This window comes from Salvelinus sp. IW2-2015, linkage group LG4q.1:29 (genome assembly GCF_002910315.2).
Source record: "Salvelinus sp. IW2-2015 linkage group LG4q.1:29, ASM291031v2, whole genome shotgun sequence".
Lineage (NCBI taxonomy): Eukaryota > Metazoa > Chordata > Actinopteri > Salmoniformes > Salmonidae > Salvelinus > Salvelinus sp. IW2-2015.
This window is the reverse complement of record NC_036842.1, coordinates 83461125-83474028: the sequence shown is the minus strand read 5'-3', so window position 1 is coordinate 83474028 and position 12904 is coordinate 83461125. Positions and strand designations below refer to the sequence as shown.

Sequence of the window (12904 nt, the reverse complement as noted above, 5' to 3'; positions counted from 1 at the left end):
TTGCTGCTGCCGTTGTGGTTCTGTTCCTCGTCCAGCCAACCAGCTCAGTTCAGGTAAGAAACCTCATCCATCAGATCTAAGGACCAGCAGAACAAAGCTGAGGTACAGTACTATAGTGCAGGCTGGCATGATTGGAGAGAATCACACACTGGGCTGGTTAACCATAAAACATAACTTAAACCTGACTTAAACTGAAAATGAAAAGCACCCCAAAAGCACTCCACTCAGGGCTTTGTATGGTGGCACCATTAACCCACAGCTGTTAGCAAGAGTCCCACAAAGCCTTATATAGTGAGCCAACGTAGTATGTTTTCTAGTTCGAACAGTACTGGAATGCCAAGTGAAAAATAACATCATTCCATCAGTAGCGAGTGTGGTCTCAGTGTGGTCTCAGTGGGGTCTTTCAGTGCCTTTACCTGTTGTTCTTTTTGAGGCTGTCTAGGTAGAAACCACATGTGGAATGTTTATTTGATGTTGCACAGACCACAATGTGCTCTAATGTGTCAGCAGGCCTATGTAGAGCTGTCAAATACTTCAGGAGAAACATGGACTTGGCATGAAGAAAATGATATCTCTATAACCTTGAGAATAGCAATTCACAAGAAACCTCACTTTCAGTCATAGAAGAGTCACATGGCTGGAGAAAAAATACTACAGGAGTAGTGAATGAAGGATTTAAGTTAAAATGGCATAAACATGTAGGTCTGTAGGTTCACTTTGACACATTTATATGACCGCTCCAAACCTATAGGTTTATAGTAAAGAGAAACAGGGGATCTCCAGAGCCTGGGACACCCCAACGGGACACCCCAACGGGACACCCCAACGGGACACCCCAACGGGACACCCCAAGAAGATCAAACACTCCCCCCAGACAAGCTGTAAAGTTCCCCTCACAGGAGCACCTCCTCTGTAGGTCTGTCAAAGCCCTGGTCATCCACTGACTGGTCACCATTTTATAACTTCATTAGGAACTGCCATGACCAGACCACCAGCTCTCAGTGTATTTCTGCTCCAGTGTATTGGGCTAATATTGGACATATGTCTTCCAGTTACTGTGAACAGTTACAATAATATTAGAAGTACAATTGTAACTGTTCACAGTAACTGAAAGACGTATGTCCATTATAAGAGCTTATACAACTGTTTGATTGCTGATATTAGTTCATCATATTAGTTCTTCTGACTGTATCCAGAGCTAAGTCAGACACGTCCATGTGCTTGCTGGATTCCACCTAATGCTATGTGTTGCGTCATCCCTCTGGAGAAGGGTTAGGCACGACCACATGCAGTCAGCTCAACTCCAATAACCTGATCAACTACTCCAAACACCCCAGTCCAGTTCACCAGCAACAGCACTTCCGCCTCGCCTCTCCTCAATGAGCCTGTTGTGCTGCTTTATTCAGTGTATTACACCCAGCTGCTCTCAAATGGGACTGAAGCATGCCAATGTAAGACCTTGAAAAAGAGGGGAGGAGAGTCAGACTTTTTCTGTGACGTTGGCAGTGTTTTATCTCTCTGTATGTCTCTCTGTCTGTCTGTCACCACAGCCTCAGCCCAGTAACAACCCCCAGTCTGTCTGTCACCACAGCCTCAGCCCAGTAACAACCCCCAGTCTGTCTGTCACCACAGCCTCAGCCCAGTAACAACCCCCAGTCTGTCTGTCACCAGAGGATTTGGCCTTGTGTTAAATGAACATGATTTAGTGTTGTGGATGTCCGCTGAGGCCCAGGGAACCCAAACTCCCCGGCTGCCCCAAAAGGTGATTTAGAGTCTGATAAGCAGGGCTGGAAATTACCAGAGACACAGAATCTCGGCGAGGCCTGAACTAGAGCCGCTGACAGACAGTGGGGCAGATGAGAAATGGCAGCGTGCAGACGTGCAGGCTGTGTTCCAGACATTCTGGTGAGCAATCAACTGCTGAGCGCAAAAATACGCTGGAGACATTTGCACAGCAGATCGGACGTGAGGGGCACATCGATGTGAAATTAAATTGTTATCTGATTCAGAGTCTTGCCATAACATGAGCAAATCTCTGTAACTGTTGGTAACAGTGACATTATGCAGAGTTGTCTTGGGGACAGAATATCAAGTGTATTGACAGAGAGGGAAGCTTGTGGGTTTACCATGTAATGTACACAGACTGTCGTGTCATGTGTCTCTGACCTCGTCCCATAAATCCATGATATCCGGGCGGAGTGGAACTCCACGCCGGTTGCGGTGCCATGGTAACCTGAAACCAGTCTGCATTTGTTTCATCCACAAACACTAGGCTAGGCTTAATGCACCATGGGGGAATGGCAGAAATTCACTTGGAACATCCCACAAGTGCAAACACATTCCCCCCAGAGACCTCTCCTCGACTACCAAGCTCAGAGTGTACAGCTATACATAGAGGGGGAATGTGTATCATCAGCTGTACTGTCAGTGTAACGTCAACTGGGACTTTCATATAAAACTTCCTCTGTCCACAAGCCAGGCAATTCTGTCAGCGTATCCAAGATTAGGACATTAAACCACCAACCAACCCCCTCCCTTCTCAGGGAATGTACTTGCCCACTTTTTCTACTCTAGTGGAAGATTTCAAACCATAAAATTAAAGTTTGTTACCGTTTAACTTGTTGGTATCAAACATACACTTCAGTTTAATTCTAGTTGGCCAAAATGTTAATAATCTAGTTAGGAATCTACTTGCTGTCCTTAATCTTCGAAGCCTTCCAATTCCTCAGGGAAGTAAAGGTATCTTCTGGCCAGCAGCCAGATAAGCCAGTCTTTACATTTGCACTTTGAGAACTTGCAAAGTAGCTCAGGAACTTTGTTTACGCTGTCTGGCCGTGTGACAGTTTAACTGTGTCAAACATGGCACCGTACAGATCTGCCCCCAGAGGTCCCTTTATCCTCATCCTAGTAATAACCACTTCTGCTATCTATCTATGTCTATCTATCTATATATATATGTAAAAGTATGTGGACACCCTTAGAATTAGTGGATTCGGCTGTTTCAGCCACACCCGTTGCTGACGGGTGTATAAAATCGAACACACAGCCATGTAATCTCCATGACAAACATTGGCTTGGCAGAGCTTAGTGACTTTCCACATTGCATCGTCATAGAGCGGTAGAGCTGGTAGAGCTGCCCCGGTCAACTGTACGTGCTGTAATTGTGAAGTGGAAACGTCTAGGAGCAACAATGGCTCAGCCACGAAGTGAAAATCGTCTGTCCTCTGTTGCAACACTCACTACCGAGTTACAAATGGCCTCTGGAACCAACGTCAACACAATTACTGTTCRTTGGGAGCTTTGGTTTCAATGGACGAGCAGCCGCACACAAGCCTGAGATCACCATACGCAATGCCAAGCGCTGCCTGGATTGGTGTAAAGCTCGCCGCCATTGGGCTCTGGAGCTGTGGAAATGCGTTCTCTGGAGTGATGATTCACGCCTCACCATCTGACAGTCCGACGGACGAATCTGGGTTTGGCGGATGCCAGGAGAACGCTGCCCAAAGGCATAGTGCCAGCTGTAAAGTTTGGTGGAGGAGGAATAATGGTCTGGGGTGTTTTTCATGGTCCGGGCTAGGTCCCTTAGTTCCAGGGAAGGGAAATCTTAACGCCACAGCATACAATGACATTCTAGACGATTCTATGCCTCCAACTTTGTGGCAGCAGTTTGGGGAAGTCCATTTCCTCTATCGGCATGACTATGCCCCCATGCACAAAGCAAGGTCCATACAAAAATGGTTTGTCGAGTAGGTGTCGACTGGGTGGTCCCACACCGATTGTGAGCCAGGCCTAGTCACCCAATATCAGTGCCTGACCTCACTAATTCTATTGTGGCTGAATTGAAGCTATTCCCCGCAGCAATGTTCCAACATCTAGTGGAAAGCCTTCCCAGAAGAGTGGAGGCTGTTATAGCAGCAAAGGGGGACCAACTCCATATTAATGCACATCATTTTGGAATGAGATGTTCGACGAGCAGGTGTCCACATACTTTTGGTCATGTAGTGTATATATACTGCATTTATACAATGTATATATACAGTACCAGTCAGAGTTTGGATACACCTACTCATTCAGACATTTTTCTTTATTTTTACTAAAACTATGAAATAACACATGGATTCATACAGTAACCAAAAAAGTGTTAAACAAATCCAAATATATTTTAGATTTTAGATTCTTCAAAAGGACCACCCTTTGCCTTGATGACAGCTTTGCACACTCTTGGCATTCTCTCAACCACCTTCACCTGTAATGCTTTTCCAACAGTCTTGAACGAGTTCCCACATATGCTGAGCACTTGTTGGCTGCTTTTCCTTCACTCTGCAGTCCAACTCATCCCAAACCATCTCAATTGGGTTGAGGTCGGTGGAGGCCAGGTCATCTGATGCAGCACTCCATCACTCTCTTTCTTGGTCAAATAGCCCTTACACAGCCTGGAGGTGTGTTGGGTCATTATCCTTTTGAAAAACAAATGATAATCCCACTAAGCGCAAACCAGATGGGATGGTGTATCACTGCAGAATGCTGTGGTAGCCATGCTGGTTAAGTGTGCCTTGAATTCTAAATTAATCACAGACAGTGTCACCAGAAAAGCACCCCCACACCATCACACCTCCTCCTCCATGCTTCACGGTGGGAACCACACATGCTGAGATCATCCGTTCACCTAGTCTGCATCTCACAAAGACACGGCGGTTGGAACCAAAAATCTAAAATTTGGATTCATCAGACCAAAGGACAGATTTCCACCAGTCTAATGTCCATTGCTCGTGTTTCTTGCCCCAAGCAAGTCTCTTCTTATTATTGGTGTCCTTTAGTAGTGGTTTCTTTGCAGCAATTCGACCATGAAGGCCTGATTAATGCAGTCTCCTCTGAACATCCTCAGATGTTGAGATGTGTCTGTTACTTGAACTCTGTGAAGCATTTATTTGGGCCGCAATCTGAGATGCAGTTAACTCTAATGAACTTATTCTCTGCAGCAGAGTTAACTCTGGGTCTTCCTTTCCTGTGACAGTCCTCATGAGAGACAGTTTCATCATAGTGCTTGATAGTTTTTGCGACTGTACTTTTAGAAACTTTCAAAGTTCTTGAAATTTTCCGTATTGACTGACCTTCATGTCTTAAAGTAATGATGGACTGTTGTTTCTCTTTGCTTATTTGAGCTATTCTTGCCATAATATGGACTTGGTCTTTTGCCAAATAGTGCTATCTTCTGTATACCACCCCCTACCTTGTCACAACACAACTGATTGGCTCAAACGCATTAAGAAGGAAAGAAATTCCACAAATGTACTTTTAACACGGCACACCTGTTAATTGAAATGCATTCCAGGTGAGTATCTCATGAAGCTGGTTGAGATAATGCCAAGAGTGTGCAAAGCTGTCATCAAGGCAAAGGGTGGCTACTTTGAAGAATCTCAAATATAAAATACATTTGATTTGTTTAACACTTTTTTGGTTACTAAATGATTCCATATGTGTTATTTCATAGTTTCGATGTCTTCGCTATTATTCTACGATAGTAAAACTAAAGAAAAACCCTTGAATGAGTAGGTGTGTCCAAACGTTTGACTGGTACTGTGTATATACTGTACATCTTATTTTAATGTAATTGTTTTACGAATATAAAAACAAAATACCCACAGCAGTGCATATCATTTGGAACCTTTTTATTATTATTATTATTTTTCCTTTTTCTGTTTTGTATTTTCTTCTCCCTCTCTCTCAGTGTGTGGTAAATCTGATAAGCGAGCTCCAGGAGCAGATGTGTAGGTTTCAGGAAGAGATCCACACCCGCATCATGGAGAAACGGGCCATGGAGGCCCAGGGGGAGAGTGGTGCCCGCGAGGCCCACGACCAGAGCCCTGACGTGGGCTTGGGTGGCTCTGACGTGGAGGAGTTTTGCTGTCGCTGTGGAGGACAGAATGTAGGCAGTACCCATGGACACGCTACCCCCCCTCTCTTAACTACCGTCCTCCCTACCCCTCTAGATTCCTCTACTGGGTCTAGTACTTAACTCTTCTCTTTACAGTGACCGAAGTCTCTACCTCTACTACTACAATGTGTGTGAATCCTGTGGTTTTTAGTGTACTGTTTTCCTCCATATACGGGTGGGGTTTTTAGTTTTTTGTGGGGGTGTAGATCAGCTTTAATATTGCAGATAAATTGTGGCTTCCATCAATGTAATTGTCTGCATCATTTACAATCCCCCATTTTTTTGTGTAAATATATATATATATATATAAAATATCTGAGTGTTGTCTCAAACTCATTGTAAGTGGTGTGGTGTGTTTGCATGACCGTGGTTCACCTTATTAATGCAATCAAGGTTTACTGGTCACTGTGTCCAAATACTGGGCTTGGTTGATGGCTTATGCTCATACCCTATCTCTAAACGTGAGATAAATTCAAATCGATCTACTTTAGTCACTTTTTCAATGTTCAAGTTTTTTATGATTTGATGAAATTATCCAAGAAACATTATATCCTTGTGCCAGTTTGTTTCAATATTCAGCCTTGACATAACTTTTTTGAAGGGACCTAATGGATGCTGAAACAAACCGGCAACCAGACTGGCTAACTGACTGGTAATGTCCATAAACATTGTTCCTTTTGAGGAGCCTGAGCCATCACTACTGAGTACAGCATAGGGCAGGGGTATTCAACTCTTACCCTACGAGGTCCGGAGCCTGCTGGTTTTCTGTTCTATCTAATAACTAATTGCGCCTATGTTCCTGATTAGAGGGGAACAATAAAAAAAAGCAGTGCAACTGGCTTCGAGGTCCAGAGTTGAGTTTGACGGGTATAGGGGCTGACTGACTGGTCACGTGTTAAAAGGGTCATCTGTTGCCTTTCCTGGGATGTGGAGCTTTATATGTATTAACTGCACAGTGTTCTGGCTGTTAAGGGATCAAATTACGTGGGTCAACATATGAAAACTTCMCTTCTACTTTTTGGTGTAACATGTTCATTTATAAACTGAGAGAACAATGTTTGTATCCAACACTGGTTTTTAACTGGATAAGTTGGTGTTTTCTTGCGGACGGCACAGTGAAGAGCATGGTGTTTTTGGTCTGGAGATTTTGCATCAAAGGGACACAGTTATTTTCAATTAAAACGTTACAACATGTTCTGTGTTATTGACAGGGCTTACTGCAAGAACTCAGGCTCCTCAAGAGTAAAGTGGATGTGCTGGAGGGGGAGAAATCGCAGTATGAGAGAAAACTAAAGGCCACGAAGGTAAAAAAAAATATATATATCAGGAAAAAATCTTGTTATAACTTTTGCTTTCTGTCACAGTTTTGCTTTACAGTTCTTTATCTGTCAGTTTAGTTGATTCACATGGCACTTTAAGGTGACACCCACTTTAGTTGGTTTTCTAGCAAATTGATATTCCTATTTCATTTGAAAACATAATTGCTTCAATTTTACTTTGTTGCTCTTGGCAACTCCAATTTTGGAGGTAAACTTTGTTCCTATCTTCCAGCTTACTTTCCACCCATTCTGGCTCTCTCTCCCTCTAGCTCTCTATCTCTTACTCTCTCCATGTGTGTTACCAGTCGCTCATGACCAAGCTCTCTAGCCTGAAGGTCACTGTAGAGCACACTCAGGTGGAGAAGCAGCACTGGGAGGAGCGATGGCGGACCGCTCAGGTGCCTCTTCTTCCTCACCCTAATCCCTCTTTCATGCTGACTACTCCTTCTCCTTCCCCCTCTGCTCCTGATGTTCTCTGCCTCCACCTCACTCTGCACTTGTCCCTCTTCCTCCTCCTCCTCCTCCCCTTCTCTTGTTAACACCATGGTTGTGGAATCTCATTCACCCAATCCCTCACAGGTTCAGGTGGTTCTACTGAGATCCTGTGAGTAGAGTTTACTTGGAGTATTGTCATCTGTATGACTAGACACTGTACGGAATCCATATGAGGAACACTGTCATTCCTCTGACAATGCTCCTCATATGGATTCCATACCCATTTCTATATTTAGTTAAATAATGGGGAATTATACTGACCAAAAATATAAACACAACATGCAACAATTGCAACGATTTTATGAGTTACAGTTCATATAAGGAAATCAATCAATTTCAATAAATTAATTAGGGCCTAATCTATGGATTTCACATGACGGAGCAGGGGCGCAACCATGGGTGGGAGTGCATAGGCCCACCCACTTGAGAGCCAGACCCACCCACTGGGTAGGCAGGCCCAGCTAATCAGAAGGAGTTTTTCCCCACAAAAGGGCTTTATTACAGACATAAATACTCCTCAGTTTCATCAACTGTCCGGGTGGCTGGTCTCAGACGATGTGGTGAAGAAGCCGGATGTGGAGGTCCTGGGCTGGCGTGGTTACACGTGGTCTGCAGTTATGAGACCAGTTTGACGTGCTGCCAAATTCTGGTGGCCTATGGTAGAGAAATTAACATTCAATTATCTGGCAACAGCTCTGGTGGATATTCCTGCAGTCAGCATGCCAATTGCACACTCCCTTAAAATTTGAGACATCTGTGGCATTGTGTTGTGTGACAAAACTGCACATTTTAGAATGGCCTTTTATTTTCCCTAGCGCAAGGTCTACCTGTGTTAGGATCATGCTGTTTCATCAGGTTCTTGATATGCCACACCTGTCAGGGGAATGTATTGTTTTAGCAAAGGAGAAATGCTTACTAAAAGGGATGAAAATTTGTGCACAAAATTTGAGAGAAATAAGCTTTTTGTGCGTATGGAACATTTCTGGGATCTTTTATTTCAGCTCATGAAACATGGGATCAATACTTTACATGTTGCGTTTATATGTTTGTTCAGTGTATATATATATATATAAAATATTCCTCCAAAATAAGGATATGTACATTTGTTTTCTATATCTATGGGGAGAATGAGAAAAAAAGATAAAAACAAACAAATAGAGAAAAGGGAAGAGCGAGACCAAGCGAACAATGCTTTTGACATTGACTCGATCTGACAGCTCACTCTTACTCCCCCGTCCTCTCCGACCAAGAACTAATAATACAGAACATAGCATGCTCCAATTGCTATCTGTTATTCAATATACGGGTTCTGCAGAAGTGAGCTGAAGGGGGTTGAGGGGGGCGATACGTACATGTCTCAGGCTGCAGACAGACTGCCATGTTTAGAAGATCTATCTATACGCTGTGCTCATCCAGAGGAGACGGCTCACAAGTGTTTGTTTGTGTGGGCGTGAATGGTAGATGATCGACTCTGAGACTTCCAACCATTGAGTTCACTGACCAAGTGCATGACCCTCTATAGCAGTCTCTGTGGTCATTGACTACCACCCACAGGCTTCACGCAGTTAAGCCAGAATGGTCCTAGGCAGGCAGGCAAACAATCACCGTACTGACCTCCATGCTTCCCCATATTTTATTATTGGATTAGTGAGGTTCCCTTTTTAATGTGCATGTAGTCTATTGGGTTTGTACCAGGGGTTGGAACCGGTTCATGGTACAGAACCCAAAAACTGGAAAATAACAAACTTTGAGGAACAGAATCAGAACCGGGAACGAAAGTGATCTATACTGTTCCTGAACAGAACAGAACTGTTTTAAAAACATGGGAACTGGATAATAACGTTATTTTACGTTCCGTGCATTTTCTTCAGTCTCACAAACTCAAGGCACCTATGCAAAGCACTCACTCTGTCACTCAGAAACGTATTCCAGTGTCTGAAAATCTTTGCCAGTGTGTGTGCTTGTGTAGGCAATCTGCCCCTCCCCTTCCGAAGCTTAGGCTACTGTAGCCTACTGACATTAAGCGTGATTCAGAAATGATGGAGAGATTTTTTATTTGAGAATAATGGATTCCATTTTTCAATGCTAGTTGTGGATACTGTAGTTATCATATTTCACATTCTATTTATGAACTACAAAAAGGTAAGACGTGTTTTTAATTCTGGTGCCGCTCTGCACACACAAGCTTGTTAGCTAGCTCTGGTCCAACTTTAAGCCAGCGCTCCGAATTTCAAAGACATTCAAAGTTCCTCCATTGAAGCCACTCCTCTGTAGGTATAATTCTGTGGGCCTAATTCAGATCATGTATTTCATAACAATGCCCAGCGCGCCAAGCCCTCTCTCGCTCTCCCACCCGCAAAATTTGTCTCCCAGCTCGCAATTGGGAATCGGACCAGAAGCGGCCGGAACTGATTGAATTGGCCCGGAATTGGGTGTCGGACTCGGCCCGGAATCAAAATGAATGACTGCCCAGAATCGTCGACCGGAATTTGCCAGCATCTTACCAGAATCCCGATGCAAATTTACATAAATGTATACAAAATTACCCAGATTTAGTCATTTTAAATATGACTATTATACATTTTATACATAGAAATTATACCCATCCACAAAAAAAAACATCTTGTGTCAAAGGAAACACCATACACCTGGTGACCGTGTCAGCGTGCATGCACCTAGCCCGCCACAGGAGTCGCTACAGCGCGATAGGACATCCCGGCCGGTCAAACCCTCCCCTAACTCGGACAACGCTGGGACTATTGTGCTCATGGGTCTCCCGGTCGTGGCCGGCATGGGTCTGGAACCAGCATCTGTAGAAACTCAGTTTGCTTAGAGCACTGCACCACTTGGGAGGTTCCAGCCACAAAGTTTTGAATGCTTATTAATTGCCTTGCATCAAAATACTAAGATACTACACAGGACTCTTAAAGAATTTCATTTAAATGTTCATTGTATTTTTTGATCACAGAAACAATGAGGAAAATATGGAATAAATAAATAAATAATGAAATGTTAATTATATAAAGCAGCCTGTGTAATCATCTTCCAGAGAGTAACCCCAATCGGCCCGAGCCCCAAGTAATACATTAGGGCCAGATAACTCTCACCGGAATCAGCCCGAGCCCCAAGTGATACATTTGTGCCAGATAACTCACACCGGAATCGGCCTGAGCTTAATCCCCGCATTCTAGCCATTATTAATACTGCAGAAGGCGGCCCAAACTCGGGCCATATGTGACTCTACGGCCGAGTGTGACTCTCATCCGAGTGCCCCGACTCTCATCCGTAATCGGCCCAGATCCACTGTGCTAGCTGGGCTGCCTATGCTAAAACAACTATAGCTTGCCCACGCCATAGCAAGCTGCTCCATCCGCACTGATTGGTGAAGTAATTTAATGTTGAGCTAATGTAAAAAAAATATATATGTATTTCAGAGGTTTAGAAAGGAACAATATAAATCTGTACTTTTTGGGGGGTTCGAACAAGTTCAAAACTTTTTATTTTGCAGGTCAAAACAGTAAAATGAAACAAAAAATTGTTCTGTTCTGAACGATTGTAAAATAATTTCAGTTTCAACCCTTGATTTGTAATGCAGTGGTAAAGTGTACTGTTCTCATCCAGCCTCATTCTCAATTTCTGTCTACTACTGCACCTTATTCCAAGCCCCATTGCTCAACCCTAACCCTTTGTGTTGCCAGATAAGGATTGCTGCTCATGTCTATGTGTGGATAGTTACCTTGTGTTTAAAGTTTTTGACTACAATAGATACAGAGCTTTTTATTGACTTCCAACTGAATTGATCAGTATTTGTTTGTCCTCCCTATGACACTAAGGACCTAATCATGAATTATGCACCACACCCCTCTCATGATTTTTCTAATTGAGGAAGACATCATTRCCCTGTCACCTTGGAACTACAGTGGGGTCTGAAATTATTGKCGCCCTTGATAAAGATGAGCAATAATGACTGTATAAAATAAATAATTGAAATTCTGAGCTACACTACATGACCAAAAGTATGTGGACACCTGCTCGTCCAACATCTCATTCCAAAATCATGGGCATTAAWATAGAGTTGGTCCACCCTTTGCTGCTATAACAGCCTCCACTCTTCTGGGAAGGCTTTCCACTAGATGTTAAAACATTTCAAATCAAATATTTGTCACATACACATGGTTAGCAGATGTTAATGCGAGTGTAGCGAAATGCTTGTGCTTCTAGTTCCGACAATGCAGTAATAACCAACGAGTAATCTAACCTAACAATTCCACAATGGCTCGGGTGTTGTTGTCCTTGATTGATCTTTATGGCCTTCCTGTGACATCGGTGGTGTAGGTGTCCTGGAGGGCAGGTAGTTTCCCCCCGGTGATGCGTTGTGCAGACCTCACTACCCTCTGGAGAGCCTTACGTTTTGGGCGGAGCAGTTGCCGTACCAGGCGGTGATACCGCCGACAGGATGCTCTCGATTGTGCATCTGTAGAAGTTTGTGAGTGCTTTTGGTGACAAGCCAAATTTCTTCAGCCTCCTGAGGTTGAAGAGGCGCTGCTGCGCCTTCTTCACAACGCTGTCTGTGTGGGTGGACCAATTCAGTTTGTCCGTGATGTGTACGCCGAGGAACTTAAAACGTACTACCCTCTCCACTTCTGTCCGTCCATGTGATAGGGGGGTGCTCCCTCTGCTGTTTCCTGAAGTCCACAATCATCTCCTTTGTTATGTTGACGTTGAGTGTGAGGTTATTTTCCTGACACCACACTCCGAGGGCCTCCACTCCTCCCTGTAGGCCGTCTCGTCGTTGTTGGTATCAAGCCTACCACTGTAGTGTCGTCCGCAAACTTGATGATTGAGTTGGAGGCGTGCATGGCACCGCAGTCGTGGGTGAACAGGGAGTACAGGAGAGGGCTCAGAACGCACCCTTGTGGGGCCCCAGTGTTGAGGATCAGCGGGGTGGAGATGTTGTTACCTACCCTCACCACCTGGGGGCGGCCCGTCAGGAAGTCCAGTACCCAGTTGCACAGGGTGGGGTCGAGACCCAGGGTCTCGGCTTGATGACGAGTTTGGAGGGTACTATGGTGTTAAATGCTGAGTCGTAGTCGATGAACAGCATTCTCACATAGGTATTCCTCTTGTCCAGATGGGTTAGGGCAGTGTGGCAGTG

At 44.2% G+C, this 12904-nt stretch overlaps 1 protein-coding gene across 1 annotated transcript in view; it reads left to right on the top strand.

Moving 5' to 3' along the window:
• Positions 1–12904, top strand: part of ppfibp2b (PPFIA binding protein 2b) — a 100218-nt gene that overhangs the window by 60607 nt on the left and 26707 nt on the right. Inside the window, 3 exon segments of the mRNA XM_070443204.1 lie at positions 75–102; positions 5729–5926; positions 7147–7239. Coding sequence (XP_070299305.1) covers positions 75–102; positions 5729–5926; positions 7147–7239 — 319 coding nt within the window.